This window comes from Mesoplodon mirus (assembly GCF_964341445.2).
Source record: "Mesoplodon mirus genome assembly, chromosome: 14".
NCBI classification, from domain to species: Eukaryota; Metazoa; Chordata; class Mammalia; order Artiodactyla; family Ziphiidae; genus Mesoplodon; species Mesoplodon mirus.
The window spans coordinates 49,542,056-49,564,855 of record NC_138990.1 but is presented as its reverse complement, the minus strand read 5'-3'; the positions used below and the strand labels follow the sequence as shown (position 1 = coordinate 49,564,855).

General features: G+C 54.0%; 1 protein-coding gene across 1 annotated transcript in view; it reads right to left on the bottom strand.

Moving 5' to 3' along the window:
* EHD3 (EH domain containing 3) overlaps positions 1-20,840 on the bottom strand; it is a gene marked incomplete at its 5' end in the record, with an annotated part of 28,752 nt that extends 7,912 nt beyond the window's left edge. The window contains 3 exons of the mRNA XM_082642252.1: positions 6,921-7,018; positions 10,826-11,002; positions 20,614-20,840. Of these exons, the coding sequence (XP_082498378.1) occupies positions 6,921-7,018; positions 10,826-11,002; positions 20,614-20,840 (502 nt within the window). The remainder of the gene's footprint in view (positions 1-6,920; positions 7,019-10,825; positions 11,003-20,613) is intronic.
* Between the last annotated feature and the right edge of the window lie 1,960 nt (positions 20,841-22,800).

Sequence of the window (22,800 nt, the reverse complement as noted above, 5' to 3'; positions counted from 1 at the left end):
GGGTTGGACCCCGCCACGGGGCCCTGGGCGCCCTGCACAGGCCGTGCTGGCAGCGGTCCTGCACCTGTGCCCCTACCGGCCCCGCCTCCCCCTCCCCTCCCGTCTCCTCCCTTCCCGGGGCTGGCTCCAGGCTATTTTTAGTCTCCCTCAGCACAGCCAGGTGGAGGGCAGCTCTCACCTTCTGAAGGCAGTCCCTCAGAGCCGTGGGCGGGAGGCGGGGCAGGGGGCTCAGGAAATCAGGGCAAACTGACTCCCGGGCCCGTCCACCCCAACCGGGAAAACAGGTCACGGCCTGGCGGCTTTGGTGCCTGGAACCTGCAGGCTTACCCTCAGTTGTAGCTGGGGAGGGCAGGGGGCTCAGAGGCCTCTGGCCTTCTGCTGAGACCTGTTCCCACATCTTGCCTGACAAGGTTTTGGCCGTGGTGGTGCAGACCACGGGGAGGGCAGCTGCCATGCGCCCTCCCTCCCTCCCTCCCGTACAGCAGATGTCAGCCCTCACTGCTCAGCACACCGGCTCACTGCTCACAGCCGGCTGTGCAGCCACAGCAGCTAGACCTGGGCACTTAATGACAGGGCTCAAAGCAAGTGGGTGAGATGCGCCCAGGACCAAGCAGAGGGAGGGCCAGGACCAGAACACAGGTCTTCCTGCCCTAAGCCCAGCACTCCAGCCAGCCCTCCACGGGCTGGGGAAAGCGAAGGGGCCAGAGAAGCTGCAGAGAAGAGGCTTCTGGCCCCTGAGCTCTCACCAACCCCAGATGGCAGCAGCCATGCAAGGGGAGCCTCAGCTGCAAAAGCTTGGACGGGGGTGGGGCAGGTCCCAGCAAGCTGACCAGCCCCCGCTTGGGGTGGGGCAGGAGACGGACAGCAGCAGGTCAGTGCTGCCGGAATAGGCCGGCCCATGTCCGTTCCTGTCCTCACGGCTGGGTCAGGTGCCCCTCAGGCAGGCCCTTGCCTCTCTGCTCGCCCAGGGATTTACCCTCCCCCCACCGCACAGGGAGCTGGGCGGGGCAGGGGCTGCTCATCCTTCTCTGCTTCCTCTGTGCCCAGCACGGTGCCCCGCACACAGTAGGTGCTCTATCAGCATTTGCTAAACAGACCTGAAATGTGAGCCCTGTTCTGCCTTTTACATCCCAGGGACAGTGAACAAGTCATCTCAGTTTTCTGGTCTCTGAATTGGAAGCCACCAGACGGTGCCAGAGGGCGGCTGTGAGGATCCAATAAAAGGTGGATGCTTGCCTGGGACCCTGGCTGTTCCTATGGCTCTGCCCCTTTATAAAGAGCTCCTTCCAGGCACCAGTTTCCATGACTTGGGTGTGCTCTGAAGGGGTCACCCGAGGAGCACTGGCCCAGGCAAGCCCACCTCTAGTTTCTGCTCAGCTATTAATTTGCTGTGTGTCCTTGGGCAAGTAGCCTCCCTTCTCTGGTCCTTGGTCTCTTTGCCTGTTAATCCACAGAGTTGGATTGGAAGATCTCTGAGTTTCCTTTCTCAGTTCACAATTCCCTGCTTCTAAGACTGAAGGTGGGGAGTACAGCAGGATGGATGGAGATTAGAAACAAGGAAGCTCTTGCAGGACAAGGGGAAGGAAGGCTGGGGACTGCTGTCTTTAATGCCCTGGGCTGCCTATGTGAAGCCTGCTCCTGCCTGAGAACAGGCAGATGGCTTCTGCGAGCCCTTTCTAGGATTTCAGAAGCACAGAGGCCTCCTATTCACCCTCCCACTTTTGCGAATTCTGTATGCTCTGGCAAGGCTGGCTATCCAATTACCAACTGGGTAATGCTGGAAGCTTTCTCCCCAAGTGTGTCTGTGAGGAAATGAGAATCAAGCAATGACTCTGTGGGCTTCCGCTGAAGCTCAGCCTCCCTGATCCTGGCTATTCAGAGCCTAGCAGGCTCCAGGCTGGGCATTTAATTATTTCTGTAGACTGGGCTTATGCGTATCCAAGAATGGGAGCATCTGAAAGGCACAGACGGGACCTATTAAGGAAAAGGGAACGGGTTGGCCCTCCCGTTTATTCTCTGTGTGGCCTTAGGCAAGTCTGAACCTCAGTTTCTTCAGCTGAAAAATGGGAATAAAAACGACTGACTGATGAGGGGTCAATGGTAGAACCGTGGCAACAAGATAGCGGAGGGAGGGCCCAGACTCGTCTGGAGTCTCTGCCCTGACGTCTAGGGTGATAGGCTCCCTTTCCCTCGCTGGTCCTGGGAACAGCTCTGAGCCCCAAAATAGGAGCTCTTGAGCACCTGCAGCAGCCCAAGGGCTCATAAGATACGGACTAGTGGGTGGTGGGAGATTCAGGCTCCAGGAGACTGATGGTGAAGCTGGCTGTCCTGGAATTGCGGGTAGCAAGTCTGCCGCCTCTGGAAGGTCTGGTGTGCAGGCACCTGGAGCAGAGACTGGGCAGCCTGCAGGGAGCTGGGGCTCTCCCCACTGACCCCAGGCTCCAGTGGAATGGAAGGAAAGCATTTCTAAGTAATGCCAGGCAAGAGGATATCAATGAGACAAACACAATAAGTGCGGCAACTCCTTAGTCATCAACCAGCTTCCTTCACAGCCTGCAAGGCAGTGCAGGGGCTTCCCTGGTGGCGCAGTGGTTAAGAATCTACCTACCAATGCAGGGGACATGGGTTCAAGCCCTGGTCTGGGAAGATCCCACATGCCGCGGAGCAACTAAGCCCGTGCGCCACAACTACTGAGCCTGTGCTCTAGAGCCCGCGAGCCACAACTACTGAGCTCGCATGCCACAACTACTGCAGCCCGTGCACCTAGAGCCCGTGCTCTGCAACAAGAGAACCCAGCGCGCTGCAACAAAGAGTAGCCCCCGCTAGCTGCAACTAGAGAAAGCCCGCACGCAGCAACGAAGACCGAACATAGCCAAAAAAAAAAAAAAAAAAAAAAGCTTATTAAAAACAAAGAAAGGCAGTGCAAGGGTGCTGACAAGGCAGCACATTTCTTTGTATTTTCAACCACACAATCTCATTTGATCTTCACAAAGCTCTATGTGCCAGGAGGTAAATAGGCACACACAGGGAAGGGAGAGGGAACAGAGAGGTTAAGGGGCTCACCCAAGCTCACACAGCCAGGTGGGGGCAAACTCGGGTCTAGAACCCAGATCCTTACTTCCATCTGCATTCCCTTCTCGGCTCAGAGCCCTGCAAGGCTGTAGCTCAGGGGGCTGAGCCCTCCAACCAGGCACTTACTTGTGGTGGGTACTTAAAAGGTCCCATCCTGCCCCCCAAAAGCTTTCAAGATATAAAGACATTTTAGCAAAAGAGAAATTAGAAGGCATCAATTTGCAAAATGTGGGAAGAGTTCAGAGGACAAAGGCCACACTACTTGCCTCCCAGAAGTAACCTTGAAAAGCAGCCCAACAGACTCATCCCAGGTCTCCCAGATGGCCACAAGTTGTCAGTGCACCCTTTTAAAGGGAGTCGGGACTCTGCTGCTCTGTCCCCGGGTGTGATGCCCCCAGAGCCGTGTATGTACAGCATGCGGTCTGGGGCCCCAGAGGCCCCTAAGTGAGGATGCCAGGGATGGGAGGCTGTGAGGACCAGCCCAGACCCTCCGGAGTCCCCCAGGGGAAAGTTGTACATGAGAGTTTGCCCTCCTTCCTCTTCTTTGAGTTCTTCCTGGGCACACAGGCCATGATAACGTGCTGAAAAGCCACCGGACAGGGAAGCAGGAGACCAGAATTCCCTTCCCAGTTTTGTGACCTGGGCAAGTTTTTTCCTGCTCTGGCCCTCCTGAGTTCACCTGTACAGGAGGGGGTCCGCTGGGAGTGATGTGTGCCACGCGCCATGGGGTTGCTTTTCTAGGGTGGGGCCTGTGGGGATTTCTAGCTGAGAAACAGACAGGAAATGTGGTTCGCAAGTGTGAGGACACTCAGGCTTCCGGAGCCCTCCCACCTCTGCTGCACCCTTGCATCTTCCCAGTAATGAGTCCTGGGCTGCATCCTGTCACTTCCAGGAACTGCCTCCCTGCCCCTCTCCTGCCCACTCCAATGCATCTACATCCAGAGACAAGTGTGGGCCTGGGACTTCCCGGGCTCAGGGTCCTGGACGTCCCTTGCTTCTGCTCTCCCCGCAAGACACACACAGCCCCCCAGGTCCGGGCAGAGGGGCCACCACACTTTGTCCAGCTGTGGCCTGGGGCCTGAGTGCTCCTTCCCGTGAAGCCTGAGGCCAGGAGAGCCCCTTGGGAGCAGCTGGCTTTCCAGAATGTGGCACATCAGGCCTCGGCCCAGAGGTGGCTCTGTGTGGATTTGATAACGATGCCCTGGCATCAGGCTCAGTGAGTGGAACATGGGCTGGATTTCAGGCTTAATACACCCCTCAGTCGGGTGCCCTCCTGCAGGGCTGTCCATGGACTATCCATGGGGCCCTGCCCGGCCCTGGGCTGGAGGAAAGCAAGAAACACCAAATCTGTGCTGCGGCCAAACCCAGAGTTCTGAGAGCCCCGGGCGAGAAGCCACGTGAAGTGCGTTTGGTTCTGTGCACACACTTGTGTGCATGTGTGGGGAGCGGGGTGTGGAGGGAGGTGTGATGTGTGTAGATGGGGGGGTGCATATGTGTATAGGTATAAACTGAACTACTGAGTTCTACAGCTGATTGTGAAAGATGAGGAGGGGGTCTTCATACTGGAAACTTTTCTCATTTGGGGTGCCCCTGATATCTGAGGGTGTCTGATCCCTGCCCCCCACCCAACTTTCCTGGTCTCTGTGGAGTGCTGGGGTCAGCACTGCCCCAGGCTGACGATGCAGGACTGGCAGCCCAGCTCTCAGTTCTTGTTTTTATCACAGGCTACTTTTGCCAGCAACTGCATTTATAGTCTAGAATCAGGAGGGCAGAGAACAAATTGGTCTGCATAGATACACACAGGGCTAGCACTTCTCACAGAGGTGGGGTGAGACCTGGTGGTAGTCGGTATGGGGTGGGAGGCAATAGGAAGGGTGGGCAAGAAGAACAAGCCCCCAATTTGCTGTAGAGCAGCCACTGAGGTCCAGAGATAAAGCCAGGAGAAAAGGTAGAGGGATAGGAAAAGAATGGAATGGAACAGAAGCTGAGGAAGGCAGGACTCCCTAGGAGCAGAGCTGCCACATACAGCTGCATAGGCTGTGCACTGCACAACTGCAAGGAAGGCCATTCATGTAGATTACCCTGGGGTTGTTTAACAGGGTGACCCTGGATGGCAGATAAAGAGGAAAGAAGGGAGCTCACTGGGATCCAGACCCAGAGCTGATGTCTGTGTCTCCATTACCACCTGTGGACCTCACGAGGTCATGTGATGGGTATCATTACCCCTTGTTATGCACGGGGACATTAAGGCTCAGGGGAAAAATGTGGCCTGGAGACCCACAGATTCTAAAACCCAATGCTCTAAACTCCCAGTCCAGTGCCCTTGGAATCCCTGAAGGCTGGAATCCTCTCTGGATTCACCTGTCAGGCTGCACTAGCCTTGTGTAGCCACCCACCCCCCAGGTAGTTCAGGTGGAGAATTTTGGCTGCTCTCCAAGCCTTCCTCGAGGAGATACAGGCTGTCTGTGTGAAACAGTAAATCCCCTTTAGGCCTAAGCTCAGGATGAACTTGGAGGAAGACTTACGGCATGCGGGTAGAGACTGGTCAGGAGAGAGGGAGTATCTAGGGAAACAAATAGAAACAAGACAGAGAGCCACCCACGCTGCACCCTCCCCCCCCCCCGACCACGGGGCCCTGAACAGGGTGCCCGGGTGCTTACAAAGGGCAGGTGGGCCAGAAGGAGATGCGCCTCCCCACAGGGCCGTGGGTTCTATGCCCGCCTCGCCCTTGCACCACCATACATGCCCCTCCCCCCAGGCACGTGCAGGAGGAAGGCAGACAGTCACCTAAGGTTAGTTCAGGGCAGAGTCCCGGCTGCTGCTCAGAGAGCTCTTGCCAGCCCAAAGCCTTCCCTTCCCGGAAGCTGCCCTCTGAGTGCCGGTCTGGCTCCTGCCTAGCTCCCAGCTCCAGGACTGGGGTGGCTGTGGCTTCATCAGCTTTTCTTCCCAGCAATACGGCATGCAGCACAGAAAGGGTTGGGGGCTACCTGGGGCACACAGCGTGGTGTGGCACGAGAGGCTGGGGGAGGGGAGCTGGGAGCTGTAGTCTCAAGATTTTTACAGTATCCATCTAGTATTTTAGAGCTAGGAAAAAACCAGTGATGATGATGATGATGATGATCTATAGCACCTCATGTTTACTGGGGACTTGCTATGTGCCAGGTCGGAGGCTTTTTACCTGTATTATTTCTTTTAATCCTCAAACAACCCTAGAAGGTAGATAGAGTTATGTCCCCTACTCTACAGATGAGCCAGCTGAAGGAAAGAAACCCGCCAGGTCACCCTGCCAGGAAGTGTTAGAGGCAGGCTCAGGACGCCGGTGGTCTGGCTCCTGAGTTCCATCTCCCGACCCACATGCCGGCAACCTCCCTCAGTGAACAATTACCCACATCTGTCTGGAATGAGCAGTTTTCAAGGGCTTTCACATACCCAGCTCCCGACTCTCACGCCCCAGAGCACACTGTCATCCTCACGCTGTTGGCTGGAGTCCTCTGCAGGCACTTGTCTCCCCTGCAGAGCTGCAAGCTCCTGGGGCAGGGACAGCAGGAACTTCAGAAGCAAGCCAGGGTCTGGCCCATGAAGAAACCCAATGAGGTGCATGATGAAGACACTGGTGTCTCCATTTCACAGACGAGAAGACCGAGGCCAGCTGTCTCCTGAGCTGCAGTGGACCCAAACCCATCTGCTGACCCTTGCCTAGGATGACCCCACACAGCACACGGGGCAGCAGTGGCTCATCAAGAGACAGCAAGGCCCCGGAAGCCTCTCTCCTGGTATGGAAGCCAGAGAACGTACCAGAAAGAACACAGCACAGAGCCAGAGCCAACCCTACCAGCTGCCTCACTTACCTCGGCTGATCCTCTGCTTCTCCCCGGAGAGGATGCCCGGCGTGTCGATGACGCTGATGCTCTCCAGCACGGGGTTGGGCAGCTGCGCGCACACGAACCTGCAGGGGTGGGAGGAGACCCGTGGTGAGCCGCCGTCCTGTCCTTGCCTCTCAGGCACCCTCATTTAAGCCCCATGCCAACCTCTCCTGCCCTGGGCAGAGGTTCTGAAGCCCGGCCGCCTTCCAGTGCAGACTCCCAGCCCCAAGCTAGACTCAGTCCCAGTAGTGGGCCCAGGATCTGTACTTCGAGGAAGCTCCCGGGGTGGTCCTAAGGCAGCTGTGGGCCTATGTTTGTGAGCCCCTGCTGTCGGGGACAACAGGATGTCCAGCCCTCGATCCCTGCCCCCCAAGAGCACAGTCTGGTGGAAGAGCAGAGGCATGCATAAGGACAACCACGATATGGGTGCGATGGGAGCAGCGCCCCCAAGGGAGGTCAAGTGAAGGGCTCAGGAGATCCAAGGTGGAAGGAAGCCTTCCTGGAGGAGGCGGCACTGCAGCTGGCCTCGAAGGGTGGGACACACCACCCCGGAATGTTTATCTGGGCTTCTAAAAGGCTGTGCAAATACCAAACATTGCTAGTAGGATAGCAGTCGAGACTTATTCTAGGAAATATTCCCAGTATCACATCCCAAAGTCTCCAAATACAAATTGGTAAACCTAAGCTAGATCCTTCTGACTTCAAGCCTTCTCTCTTAAATGCCATTTTCGGTGGAAGCCAGCAAGGTGTCTGACCATCACAGGTACAGTTCACGGTCCCATAGTCTCCAAGAACAGACAGGGAAGGGAGCCTCTGCTACCCAGTGAGGTGGCTGCGGAGATACAGGTTAGGGGAGGAGGCTAGGGATGCACGGGAAAGAGGGTCCGGGAAGCTTCTCAGAGGACGCAGAACCTGAACTGAGACCTCAAAAGATGACCAGCATTTGCCAGGTGGACAGGGGTGTGGGCAGGAGGCCAATGTACATGTGTGTGTGTGCGTGTGTGTGTGTAGCTATGTGAAGATACAGACGTGCACAGAGGGGAGATTGGAATTATTGGAATTATGCTGCCACAAGCAAAATGCCTGAAGTAACCAGAAGCTGGAAGAAGCAAGGAAAGATCCTCCTCTACAGGCTTTGGAGGAGCATGGCCTTGCCAACACCTTGATTTTGAACTTCTGGCATCCAAACTATGAGTCAGTAATTATTTTAAAGCCACGCAGTTCGCGGTCATTTATTCCGGCAGCCCCAGGAAACTTATAGAAGCAGGTGTAAATGCAGCCCAGAAATGAGGGGCGGGGAGAGAAAAAGAGGGGGTGAGGGAGTGTGTGTGTGTGTGTTTGTGCGTGCAGGCACCATTCCAGGAGAGCGCTCATCACTGGGCGAGAACCAGAAGGCTGGAGCCCCTAGAGATGTGGCCAAGACAGGGAGGCAGGGCCCAGATCACAAGGGCCTTGAAAGCTGCATTAAGAGACATGGATTTTATACTGAGGGCGGTAAAAATCCACTGGAACATTTTAAGCACAAGAGTGACACAGTCTGATATGATGGTTGCCAGCATGTCCAGTTCAACAAATATTTATGAAGCATGTGCTGTGTTTCTGGCACTGCGCTAGATAGCGGGGGCAGAAAAGTCCGTGGCACAGCCCTGGCCCTACCGAAGCCCATGGTTTTCATTGTGCCTGGGGCCCAGCCACATTCTGGTCCTTAGGTCCTAAGGCACACCCCAGTATTCCTCAATACATTCCACGTTTTGCTGAAGCCACCTTGAGCGGGGCTGCTGTCACTAGGTGACCAGAAGGTGGTGTACATGGGGCTGGTGTTTGGGGCCAGGGCTGCGGTTGAGGTATCACCCAGGCTGGGTGCACGGAGTGAGAAGGGCAGGGGGCTGAGGATGACGCCAGGTCACAGGAGCCAGAGACCAAGGGGACCAGGGTCTGCTAGGGAGGCAGGAGGAGGGTCAAGGAGCTGAGAGGGGCTGGCGGTTGAGAGAAACCAATACCCAAGAGAGATGGGGTAAGGTGAGGACGGGAAGTGCTCACCGCTTGTCACTGAGAGGTCGCAGATGACCTTCACACGGGCAGCTGTGACGGGGTGAAGCCACGTTCCACAGGTTGGGGGACAGGAAGAAGTGAGGAGGTGAAGCCCTGAAACTTGGCTGCAACAGGAGAGCGAGGGGGTAAGGGCTAGTAGGGCCTGCTGCAGGGCTTGCAAGGAGATAGATAGTTCCAGGCGGAGAAGGAGCTAAGGGAGGGGGGGAGCTGTCAGAAAGAGTAACTGGCAGAGCTGTCCCTGGGCAGATGGCCGGATGCACGGGTCGGGGGCGCAGGGGTGCAGACCTGAGGGGAAAAGAGAGGACTCAGCTCTCTGCAGGCTGCGTGGACGGTAGGGGCGGGGTGGGGGGGGATGGGACTGATGCAAACGAACTCCCTTTAGGGACAGTTTAAAACAAACCAACTACAGGGAATCCATGGATACGGGCTTCCATCTTCTCTAGAATAGGAGGCAAGGTCATCTGCCGAGAGAGGAGCCTGGGGTGTCTGGAGAAGGCTTGGAGCACCCACAGAGAAGGGGAGGGGAGATGTCAAGGGCCGCGAAATGGGATCACAGGGCAGCAGGCGTCCGGGGTGTAGCCTCCCTGTGTGTGTGCAGCTGCAGGGGGGCTGGTGGCACACGGAGGGCCCTCTCCCACCCCAGCCCCGCCCCAATCCTGTTATCCCTGCAATGGATGTGCCTGAGAGATCCCCGGCCAACAGTTAATCTACACACCTGTCACCCAGCTGTGGCGCGCTCCTGTAGAGAAGCACGAACCTTACGGTGCCATCTACGTATGCAGTGCTATCTATGTATGTCGTAGTGTTCCTGCATTAAGCCACATTCTTTCAGTCCTCTGTGTGTATGTGTTTGTGTGTATATATATATTTTCAGTTTTCTCTGCCTGGAATGTCCTTTTTTTTTTTAACCCTTTCAGTGTGATTTCACTCATGATTGAACATCTGGTTCAAATGCCAACTTTTCCGCCAAGTCCTCTTGCCTTGGAGGAGGACATTACTATTATCCTATTTTACAGATGAGAAAAGTGAGACACAGACCAGTCAGGTAACCTGTCTAAGATCGTGGTGCTCTTTGATAGGATTTGAACCCAAGTCGGTCTGAAGCCAAAGCCCATAGTCTTTACCTTTACTCTAAATGCCTTCAGTTAGAGAAAGTAGTTAAAAAAATTTTAATGCAATACAGATGCAAAATTGTGGTGTGGATCTACATAACAAGCGTGATCAGGGGATCAGCCTGCATTCTAGTTAAACAGAATAGTGGAAAGGCCTGGGTCAGCTTGCCAAGCAGTCTCTAGAGCTTCCTCCACTCAAATGGACCCAATGGCCCTGGTGTCTGCAGGCTGATTTGTCCCAGGGGAGGTGACTTGTCCAAGGTCACAGAGTGAGTTTAGTAGGAGGGTCAGTGCTCAAAGCCAGGGCTTCTACCTTACGTCCAGGGTTCCTGCCACCAAGTAAAAACAATATCTAGGAACAGGGAGGAACCTTCCTTTGCCTCCTTCCAGTTGGATGCAAAGCCCTTCCATAGTTTAGGCAAAAGCTGGGAACTACACAGAGTAGCCCTCTCTGCTTTTACTGGAGGGAGGTACACATTAGAGAAATGTGATTTAACTAGCTGAACCCTTCCCCCAACTTGATCGGGAGAAATCAGCTCAGTGTTGGCAGGTCCTGCATCCCTAATCAATGGTGGTTTCATTCCCAGCAAGAAGGGGACAATCAAGAGAGATTCCAGGTCTGGGAAAGGTACAGAGTTTCCCAAGACCCTGCCCCCCCTTTCACCTCTCATACTCCAAGAAGAAAAGAGAGCTCCCAAGGCCTGTGTGTGTTCCCTCTGCACTCACCTGTTCAAGAAGGCATTGCCAAAGGCGTTCAGTTTCCTGAAAGGTTTCTTAGGATCCACAACCAGGGCATTCCCGGGGATGATGCCCTCCATCTCTCCCTGCATCACCGCAATGAAGGAGTCCGTGGTCGGCTCGGGCCCAATCCTCATGCCTGGGAAATCCTGTTCCAGCAGGTACCTGGCAGAAGGGAGCACAGTCATGATGCAGGGATTCTATTCACAGATCCACACCGCACGCCTACCACAAGGCAGACGGTGTGAGGCACGGCAGAGGGGCCGATCCAGAGCAAGGAGATTTCACAGCAGGGAGACACCTTTGGGAGGAGGTGGGATTTCAGTTGAACTTAAAGTAACAAATCTGTCCTGGTCGGTCCTTATCTTTTTCCCCTCCATGAAGCAGTGCCGGGGCTGTGGGGCAGGGGGCGCGGGGAAGAGCAAGGTTTGGGCTCAGAAATAAAGCATGGCTTGAAACGGATTCCTACACAGAATATTGTAGATTTCACAGCTGTAGGGCATCTGCCGAAGTCCCTGCACACAGGCTTGGTTAGAATTAGATCACCCATAGGCTCTGCTGGCCATCCATAGGTCCTTATTTATTTATCTGCTTAGTCAGTCATTTAATGTAAAAATAACTCGTACATAATACAAACTGTGTGACGAACACTGTGACAAGTGGATGTCCGTCCCACCCTAGACTTTTGGTCCCACCCTCTAGCACAGGTGCCAGGCTGTGGCTCCAGGGGACAGGTGCCTCTCTTTGCTCCAGGCCTGGGCAGTGACAGCCCAAGGCCACTGCCCTTCTCCACAGCTCCCTTTAGAACACACGGTGAGCCACAGAATGAAGAGAACAGGCTGGAAAGACAGCCAGGCCCTTTGGACGGAGCTCAGAACAGCTTTGAGCCCGAACAGCTTTGAGCCCACACAGCTTAAGGCTGGACTGCGGGCGGAGGAGTCCAGAACTGCCCTGGGTTGGGACTGGCCAGAGAAGAGTCCCAGGGGCCATGATGGACAAGGAGCTAAGGGGTGTGTTGCCCAACAAACACAGACCCTAGGGTGAGCCCTCACCATGTGCCAAGACCCTCCCCCTAAACCTTGCGGGCCAATGTTCACGCTCAGAGGGAAAAGTCAAGGAGCCCTCAGGAGAAGAGATGGCAAGTCAGAGGCTGCTGGCTGGGGAGAGAGCCTGAGACCTCCAGGGCCAGCGGTCCTCAGCTGGCTGCCCATGGAGCAACCGTGGAGCTCCAGCTGCCGGTGCCGGGGCCCAGCCCAGAGGTTGTGACCCGCTGGCTCAGGGCAGGGTCCTGGCGACCGGTCCTTTTTAGGAACTCCCCAGTTGATTCTGATGTGCAGCCGGGGTTGACAACCTGCTCTAGACCCTGTCATTATGCTGATAACATCACTGACACTCAATAGCATGTCCATGCCATACATTGCGCTCATCACTTTGAGAACGTATCTCTTTCTGGCCTCACCGCACCCCTACGGGTAGGTACAGCAGGGCTCTGCGTATCCGTGGGTTCCACATCTGAGGATACAACCAACCGCGGAGGACCCGTGGTTGAATCCAAGAACGTGGAACCCGCGGATCCAGAGGGCCGGCCGTACTGTGCCATTTTACATAAGGGACTTGAGCATCTGCGTGGGAGGTGGGGTCCTCGAACCAAGGTCCCGCGGATACTACCAAGGGACGGCTGTACTGAGGAAGCTCAGGCTTCGAAGGGTTTCCTCAGTACAGCCGTCCTATTAGCTCACTATTAACTCTTTAACGTGATGGCGCTGGAATCCAAACCCTTATCAATCTAACACCAAATCCTTTGCTCTTCAACTGTCTTCTACCCCGAGGAAATGCTCTCTGCCCACCCTGTGCCACCCCAAGGTGGGTCTGCTCTGCCCAGCGAGTGGCAGCCAGGGGCACTGGCTGGGGTTTCTTCCGGCTCATCGACACCTCTCTGTGTCCTGAGCTGTTAGTTGCCTCTGTGCTTCCAGGGCAGTTCAAGTCGGGTTGCCACGGGCTCCCTCCCCAAGGAGCTGGCAGGGGAGCTGCTGCGGAGGGGCCGCTGCCCAGGGCCACCCCGCCTGTACCGGGGGCTTTAGGTTGCCTTGGGAAGCCCCCCATCTCCCTCCAGGATCCCAGCCCCACATTCTGGGTGTGAAGACAGGATTTCCTCCCATCAGAGGACCATTTTGAAAGCTGGATTGTGAGGAGGATAAATCACCACAGCTGCACTTGGACGACGCTTCATGCTTTCTCAGGCGCTCCTTCTTCAGGGTTTTGGGTGAGAGACAGGGAACCTCAGGGCCTGGGGCCAGCAGACCTGGTTTCTCTAACCTTCAGAAGGTTCTCGACCTCTGCAAACCTCAGCACTTTCCTCTGTAACATGGGAGATCATTGTTCTGATTTATGAAGCACCTGTGATGTGCCAGGTACCGTTCTAGAATTTTCCATTAATTGTCTCGTTTCATGTCACGTTTCTGCTGATGTGAGCACTATGACCCTGATCATCAAATGGGCCTCGTGGGTAAACCCACCTCATCGGGTGTTCTGAGGGTTAAATAAGTTACAAACCTTAAGCACATAAACCAGTACCTAGAACCTAGATCATCATCCTATTTTACAGAAGAGAAGATGAAGGTTAAACTATTTGCTGCAGGTTATGCAGTCAGTAAATAGCAGAGCTAGGATTTGAATCTAACACTCACGCTCCTAACGGCTACATTCGCTGTCTCCCTTCCTGCCTGAGGTATCTCCTTGACCAGGAAATGCAAAAGGGCTGAGCACCCCCTTGGGACTAGAAGGAGGAGTGGGACAAGAAGGCCACAAAAGAATCTGGTTTGGCAGGAGGCTGGCCAGGGCCAGGCCCTGGGGGAAAGGTTAGGCTTCAGGGCCCACAAACCCAGGAACTACTCATCTCCATAAACATCTGCCCTTGGGGTTCACACTTCGGCCTCAGTGGGTGGGACGTGGCAGCAAAAGCTGTTGCTATCAGGTGACCCAAGCAGGCCCCAGGCCCACTGGATCTAAAAGGATATTCTTGGGACTTGAAGCAGTTTCATGAGAATCAACACCGTGATCTGGAAACCCCATCCATGCTTGCCCATGTGCCGGGAGCACCTGTCCCAGTGGGTGCTTGGGTGAGAAGCCCCAAGCAGGGAGTGTGGCATGGGCGAATTCTGAGGCAGAGGGAGGGTGGTGGATATCATCAAAGGCTTCAGGGACAGCTGAAATAGACAGGGGTGGAAGCAAACAGTCTGAGGCACCCTTGAAAATACCCAGCCTGAACAAGGCCAAGCAGCAGTGGGGAAGTACCTTCCTGACCCAGGTGTCTCAGATTTCATCCCTGAGATGCACTGTGCTGGCAGGCAAAGGGTGATGCGGCCCAGCATAGTGGGGGCCACTTCCTGGGATGTTCTGGAGCTGCGGCCCAGCCAGGGCCCGGTGGCTGGAACTGCTGTCCTGCCTCCTCGGCTAAACCCACATGACCCCAGGTTTGCCGACCACACATGAGTCTGGAGAAATACAGAGTCCAGTGAAGCCAGGAGCAAGTCCAGGGGTGCAGTCAGGCCAAGCAGAGAACCCAGGGCTGGGTAAATTCTCAGGGACATTTGGGTATGGCCTGCAGCCCCAAGTGCCCCCTTAACAAAGCCACCACTGTGTCCAGAAAGGAAAACCTATTGAGGAATATCATGGCTGCTTCTCTATGGGGAGTGATACAGATGGCCTCTGTTACCAGGCAAAAGCATTCCCAAGGCAGTGTAAAAAAAGAAAAGTTAATTCAAGCCTGGGTAGGAGCAGCTGAGATGGGGAAGCAAGAGAATAAGGAGGGGCTGACAGGCTGAGCACCTGCTGTAAGGCAGGTGCTGTTCTGCGACCTTTCCCTGAATTATTCCATTTACTCGGTCCTAGAAGCACTGTGGGATGGCTGAATTATTTCAGTTTTGCAGGTGAGCAAGTTGAGATGGTGGCTGCCCGAGTTCAGGGCCAAATACAAATATTTAGAGGCCCAAAGAGCTGAAAAGTTTGGGGTCCCCTTCCTTGCTATCCAATGTAAAATAAATACTAAACCATAAAATGTGTATAGGGAAGCCCAATGCAATTCAGATTTTACCCATGAGGCCCACTTTTGTTCATATTTCTCTTAAGCCAACTCTTTCCTAACATCTCCCTCATCTTTTGGTGTCCTGCTTGGCTGGCAGTCTAAGCATGTGGCTTGCATTACTGGTGACCTAAGCACCCAGGGTAAGGCGTGGAGCCAAGAATCTTAACCCAGTCTCCAGGGTACCCATCTCTGCCATAGTGGGACCAAACCTCCCCGCTGCTGGGGCAGCATCCAGGGCGAGGAACAGAGGGCCCGGGGCCACAGGAAGTGCCACCAGAGGCCTTGGGCTGGCTGGACCCTCTGCCTTGGCTCAGTTAGGGAATGCGCCTTGGTGGGTGTCTGCTTCATCACAGATATGACCTTGGACAAGTCCCTCAAGAGCCCACTGCCTCAGTTTCCCCAGTTTATAGAGCAGGGCTAATCCTGGGTTTCTAACTAGCTCAGAGGGTCAGAGTGAAGGTTTTGAGATGACATGCATGAGTTTGGGAAAAGCAAAGGCTACACCAGACATGTGCCCACATTGGCAGAGACAGTAATTAGAGAAAACAAACATCTCATCACTGCCTGTAAGAACTCAGCACATTTCTACCTGGACTCCAAATCCAGGGCCCTCGCCGCCTCTGTGAAAATCCACATAGCTCTTAATTTGCATATCTTCAGGTAGACGCAGAAGGCACGTATCACTTTCTGCCCGTGTTATAGGTACTCGTGTTATATATCTGTATCTTGGTTTGTTTTGTTTCTGTTTTTGTTTTTGGCCGCACCATGTGGCATGTGGGATCTTAGTTCCCTGACCGGTGATCGAACCCATGCCCCCTGCAGTGGAAGCGAGGAGTCCTAACCACTGGGCCGCCAGGGAATTCCCATATATATCTGTATCTTTGATCTCTCTAAGCCTTGTGTACTTCAGCTTTAAAATGGGGTCAAGACAATAATGCTTGTCCTGTCAGCCTCTCGGGGTTCCGGGGATACCGTAAGTCACTCCACGGACACAAAGTGAGGTAGGAGATGGGGGACTCAATGGCTGAGTTGAGGTCTGAGTCAGCTCTGTGCTCCACGGAGCAGTCACCACTGCCCCTGGGGCACAGCAGCCTCCACCAGGGATCAAAGTGACCCCAGCACAGAGGAGACCAGTGGCCAGACTGTCAAGCCTCCCACTAGCCTTGCCTCATCTGCCCACCCCTGCGACAGGCTGGCCTGAGTGACCCTATGAGGTGTCACTATTCGCGTGTTAGAGGCAAGGACACTGAGATTCAGAAAGGTTAGACCTTCCAAACATGGTCTCTTGGCTGGGAACAGGGGAGCCTGGGTTCTGCTGAGCCGCCCATGTGCTTTCCGTGGCTGCGTTCTGCTGTCAGTGGGAGTGGCATGGAGCCCTTCCCCAGAGGTCCTTCTCCCAATGACCTCCACAGCTGACCCTCAAGGCAGATCTTAAGCCGGACCTCAGGCAGGTGGACCCAGTGCCTCTGCCCTAGGCCCTCCGCTCCCTTGAGTAACACTCACTCAAGCCTTGTAAGAGGCAGGTGGATTTCCACCTACTCCCACTTAAGGACCAGCAGGTCAGAGCCCTGGCAGGAAAAGGACATCCATGGACCTCGGAGGGGGGACAGGAGTGAGGACGTGCAGGGGCTGTGGCTGGCAGGATGGGCCTGGCAGAGGTCAGTGGGTCTACCTGGAATGGAAGGATGGCCCCTTCTCTAGCCCTTCAGCTTTCCAGAGAATCATCTTTCCTGGGTGATGATGCTGCCATGAGGCCTGGGCAGCAGAGATGCCAGGGAGATGAGGGGAGAGGGTACAACCACAGGCAAGTGCTGCATCACCTTGGGGGGAGGATGCAGAGAGCCCCCTGAAAAAGTGGGGGAGGTCGAAAGGGCTGGCTGAGCAGCCCCCCCGACTGGCCCACTCCACCATGTGCTCATTCATAGTTTAGAGTCCGGGTCACGCTATAGAAGAGCCACAGGTGATCCTCAAGACCAGCTCAGATCTCCCTGTGGACAGCCAGGCAGCTTAGCTCCAGCAGCCCTGGGCCCCATACCCAGTGCTACAGGTTCTCTACTCCAGTGCCGCCGCCGTCCAGAGAGGCCTCCCTTGCGGCCCCTGAGACACTGGGGACACTGGGCCTTCCAGTCCCTGGGGCAGCCAGTTATTCACCTCCATGACCAGGGGGCCAAACGGTGAGAGAGAGGAGGGACTTGAGGCTTCAGGCCAGAAGGAGGAAGAGTGAAGGGAGAAAAACAGCAGAGGAGGGAGGGAAGGCTGTCAGGCCAGAAGGACACAGAGCTACTGTACTTGGAAGAGGCAGCCTGTGTTGAAGGAAGCATCCACCAGGCCAATTTATTGTTTATTACCCTGGGTTGCCGGGCCTTAGGCCAGGGAAGTTATTTCAGGCAGAGGTCATAGCACATTAATTAGCTGTTAGAAGAATGTCCTTTTCTGTATGTTCTTCCTGAGACAAGAAATGGACCCTGAGGCAAGTACATATAACGGAAAGTGGATGGACACTCAGGTGGCAAAAGGCCAAGGGCGGGGGATGAAGAGGCAAGTCTGCTTCCGAGGGAAAGGTCCCTCACAGGTTCAGGCCGGAACACAGACCTGAATCGCTGTGTTCAAGGCAAGAAGCAGGGATGGGAGAGGGCGTAGCAGCGAAGGCAGGCTGTACTCTGAACCCAGGAGCATTTAGCTACCCCAAGGGGAGCTTTCTTTGCTTTGGGGGAGGGGTGTTGTACCAGCCTACCCTCTTGGGAAGCAACGCAAAAATATGACTCTTAATACCAAGATTAAAAAGTAAGAAAATGTTAAAACAAGACAAAACAAAACAAAAAAACAACCCCAGAACTCTGTACAACCTTTGGCCTAGTGATTTCACTTCTGGGAATCTCTGAGAAAACAGTCTAATATGTGGAAAAATATTATGCACAGAGATATTCAGAGTGATTCTACAATAGCAAAAAATAAAATTAGAAGCAACTTCAAACATTCAAAAGAAGTAGTTTGGTTAAATGAATAACTGCATATACATGCAGTGAAATATCATGTGGCTCTTAAAAATAATGCTTACAAAGATTTTTTAAAATTTACCCGGGAAATGCTCATGCTATGAGTGAAATAAATCCACATACAAAATTACATTATGGCACGATCTCAACTGTGTTATAAAATAGCTAAAAATACTGGTGGGAAGATATATATATATATGTCTAAAATATTTAAAATGGTTTCCCGAGTCGTGGGATGATGGGGCATTTTTTTCTTCTTCCTCAAATGTATTCTTGTCTGCATTTTCCAATTTAAAAAAATAGCTATTCAGTGGATTTAATGAGAAGAAGGGCAAATCTGTAATTTGGTTTTGGAGGGCTTCCCTGTGCTGCAGCCCCTCCTCCCCCACTGGTAGTCTCTCCCTCAAGGGGAGACAGCCTTTGGTGCACGAGCTAAATTCAGTTACTGACATGAGTGGGGAGGGAGAACTCTTGTACTCGGGGGATAAGAGAGAGGAGGGATCTGCCTCTCCTGGCCTTCCTGTCTCCCTCAGATAAGGAGTCATCTATGGCAACTTGGTTCTGCCACTTTCTTAGACCCAGTCAATAGCGAGCATGACTCAGGCAAAGCCAGGACAGTGTCTCAGACAAGAGGCACGTCTGCTGCTCCAGGATCCTGCCCTCAGGGACGCTAGCTTCTCCCCATCTCCCCTTCCATTCTGCAAACCTCTACTGGGAGCTCCTGTAGCTGAGACCCCAGGCAAGGCCCCAGGGAGCTAAGGCACAGTGGTAAGTGCTGGGCTACAGGAAGGAGAAGCTCTAAATAATGTACTAAGAATTATAACCAAGGTGTGTCCAGAGGGCTGCAGAAGGCTGTGCAAGGGCAGGAGCCACCTGTAAAAGGCCTGTGCTTCCCATGGGGCATAAACCGGGCCAGGTGGAGTATGCGTGTTACAAAGGAAACCGTGAACAGAACCCAGGTAGCTCTGAAGTGCCTTTGGCAGCAATGGGTGTTTAACAAAATAAGGGAGATGGATTAGATCAGGGGTTCTTGCCCTAAGGGCCAAGGCAGCCCTTGAACCCCCCAAATTATATGTAAATTTGGGATGTAAGTGCATTTTTCTAAAGATGGGTCCACATATTTCATCAGATTTTCAAAGGAGGTACTGACCTTTTGAAAAGTTAAGAAGCAAAGAATTAGCTTCATCATTAAGGGCCCTTGTAGTTCTAACAATATGAGATATCCAAAAGCCAACATTCCCCCTGGGTACCCAACTTCAGAAATCACTCAGCCTCTCAAAGCTGCTGAGTCCAAGGCTGTCCACCCCACAAGGAAAAACTCATTTGGTGTTCCATTCAGACATGACATGTTAGTATGGTACATGCCCTGCTTCCAAAAGGCTTGTGTTAAAAGCTTTGAGCTAGAGAAAATTTGAATCTAGAAAATCAGGAACCAGACTGTGAACTCTTCTGCTTTCCTCGCCAAACAAAGCACAGTGTTTTGCATGTTGCAGGTGCTTGGTCAATGAATGGAAACAAGAGCACCCCTGCTTTGACACCTTCCACAGGAGATGAGCCCCACTGACTCTGGGGGCGGTGGACACAGAACACACCACCGCTCTGTACGAGCCTGACTCTCAACACAGAGCCTCGAGCACCCTCAACAGCTTGCAGGGCTGTGAATGAGGCCAAGGAAGATGGCCTGGCCTTGAAGGCTGTGTGGACTGAGGACTGGAGAGAAGCCTGTCTTCTAAAGATAGGAAAGGTCCTTATCACTCCAGTGGACAATATATGGACCTCTCTGAATGCAGGGCGGACAAGCTGACTTCCTGAGGATCCCTCCAGCCCAGGGATTCTGTAATTCAAGGGGATGGATGACTCACCCTCAGAGTTACAGGCATTTAGCCAACCATCTCCTCCCATGCATCCAGGACCTTCATCCCAGGTCAGCCTCCCACACTGTTACATGGCTTTGAACAATGTATGTAACCTCTCTATGCTTCAGTTACCTCACCTGCCAAGTCAAGGGGCTGGATGAGACCACGGCCAATATCCCTTCCACCTCCAAAAGGCTTTCATATGATTATGAAGCCATTAAGATCAACGGAAAAGAAAAAAGCATTCTGCTTCTGGACACTGCTGGTCGCCAGTCTCCAAGAGATATCTGTAGGAGCTCTGCTCAGTGAAGGAAATGGATAAAAGAAGGACAAGTAGAACTGCCAGACAGAGGGCCACAGGCTCCCAAGCCCACCTCCTCAGCTGCAGCTGTAAAGACCTCATATGAGTGGCTGAAGCCTTTAGAAGTCAAGGGAAATGGTCCTGCCCATCAAGGGTATGTCCCTACAAGGAGAGGGGGTAAGATAACACCATCAGCCTAAGGTACTCTTGCGACCAGGAGCTTTCTCACTTGGGCTTCCTGGGTTTCAGTTTCACCATCTATAAAATGGGAAGAATAGGGATGGCTCTGAATTTTAACACTTCAAACTGACCACCAAAGCCAAGGGCTAAGTGCAATGGAGAGGCACTAGGTAGGATAGAGCAGGGGACCATCCAATGAAATTGTGGGGTAAGCTTTGGATACCCGCATACAAGGATTTCTTCAGAGCCTTCAAATGAAGACTTCCCACTTGTCTCCACGCAGGAGGAGACATCGGGAGTGAGCGGAGGGCCTAAGCGCTGGGCGGCTGGGTGGGCTGCGGGGGCCCTGGCCGGCTCACCTGATGAAGGTGGTCTTCCCGGTGGAGTACTGGCCCACCAGCAGGACCATGGGCTTGTTGTCGAAATCAGCATCCTCCAGGGCGGGGGAGTGAAACTCGTGGAAGCGGTAGTGCTCTTCCAGGGGCAGCAGCTTGGTCCTGTAGAGTTTCTTGAGACCCTCGCTCACCGTCTGGAAGACCTCGGGGTCCTTCTTGCGGCGGTCATCGGAACGCAGCCAGCTGAACATCGCGGCCACCGCTCGCCCTCTCGGGCCCGGTGCGCAGTCCCAGCAGGAGGGCGCGGAGTCCGGCGATCCCCGTTCCTTGGGGAAGTCGTCCTGCAGGGCGGGTCCGCCGGGCTCCCAGCTGCGCCGCCGCCTCACCGGAGCGCGGGGCTCAGCCACATCATGGCCGGGGCGCAGGGCTCGGGGGTCCCTGGGCCGACTGCGCGGGGCCGCGAACGCGCTCTTCCCCTGTTCCTGGGACCAAAGCCCAGGCCCGGCTTCATCCAGCAACCAAGGCCGGAGGGAGATAAGATATCTGGGCTGGGCGGGAGGGCTGCGATCTTGGGAAAAAAGTCAAACCTGCAATTAAAATGTCAGATGCCGGGGTCCCCGGTCTCCCCCAGCTCTCTCCCGCTTTGGCTCGGGTGCAGTTTAGGGCTGCTTTGGCTCTGCTCCCGCTCGCCTGGGAGGCTCAGGGGAGGAGGGGGCGCTGCCCAGCCAGCGGACAGCTCAGCATCTGCAGCCGCAGCCCGCAGCCCCAGGCGCCTGTTTTAATGCCAGCCGTGCAGGAAGCCGGCTCGCGGAGGAAGTCCCCGAGTACTGGCAAGGCTGGCGTGGCCCTGCGGCAGGGAGAAGCTGAGCAGGGCGCCGCCATGTTTATGGGCAGTCGCCCCACTAGGGACCCGCGACCGCTTGCTGCCTGGAAAGGGAGGGATGCTGAGCCCGGTGGGAACGGTCTGGTATTTCATTCCCGGCCACTGGAGGTTTGATTTGGGAACAGCGCCCTCTCAGGGACAGCTGCGAAGACAGAGTTGACCTGCTTCACGCTCTCCCTGCTCTTAGATACAGTCTTTCCTTTAGTTGCTGAGTTTAATTCCTTAGGATGACAGGTTCTCTATTACTTGGGAATATTTTTCTTGGGGCATGGAAAGAAGAGCCCAATATCAGCTTGCCCCGAATGACCAAAACTGTCACTACCCAAACTTTCTGCTAGGTCTAGGATGAAGTCAAAACCATTTTCATTCATTCATTCATTCATTTGTTCATTCCGTCCAGTAAAACCAAACAAAACAAGCAAAACCTCCACAAGTGTTGAACCGGTATTATGGCACAATGATGGTGACTGTGGTTACAAACTTGATCACCAAGATGAGCACATACAGTCTCTCCCTTCCAGGAGCTCAGCCCAGGCCGGCCTTAAAGAGGAGATAGGAACAGAGGGCCCTGGGTGCACAGCGGGAGGAGGCATCCTTTTTGCCTGGATAATATGAGGAAGATGTCACAGGAAGCATGACTGTGAGCTGGATCTTCAATGACGAATCTACAGAGAAGAAGGAGGACATTCCAAGCTGAGTAAAGGGCACTTGCAAAGGCTGGGGAACATGGAAAAACTTGGTGTGGTGAAGGCAGAGAAAACAGTTTGCTACCTAGAGTACTGGGTTCAGGAGGGTGGAAGGGAGTGACTGAGGCCAGGCACAGAAGGCTCTGCAGAAACAGGAATCATGGAGGCGATAAGGAACCAATAATAATGTTATTGAAAATAACTGTTAACATTGACTGAGCACTCACCGTGTGCAGGGGCCTGGGCTAAGTTCCCAGTGAGTATTGTTTCATTTAACCTTCGCAGCAGCTCTATGAGGCAGATCATGTCTCCAGTGTCATGCCAAGGAGAAGCGGATGACAGCTGGCCAGGTGTAGGCAAAAAGGGGTGTATTTGTCTATAGGGAATTTAAACACAATAATAAAACCAACTCAAAGTCAATCTGCTTTATATTCGCACCATTCTCATCAGGATCAGTGACAAAATACTCTGTCCTGCCAAGGCAGATGGCTCCCATATACCCCCCTCCACAGACGAGGAAACAGAGTAGGCTAATGGGCCAGGTGGGACTGCTAATGCTGGGAGAAGTGCAGGGGAGGGGCTGGAGAAGCAAAAGAGGCTGGAGGCCAAGAGACGGATTAGGAAACTATTCAAAAATGTAGG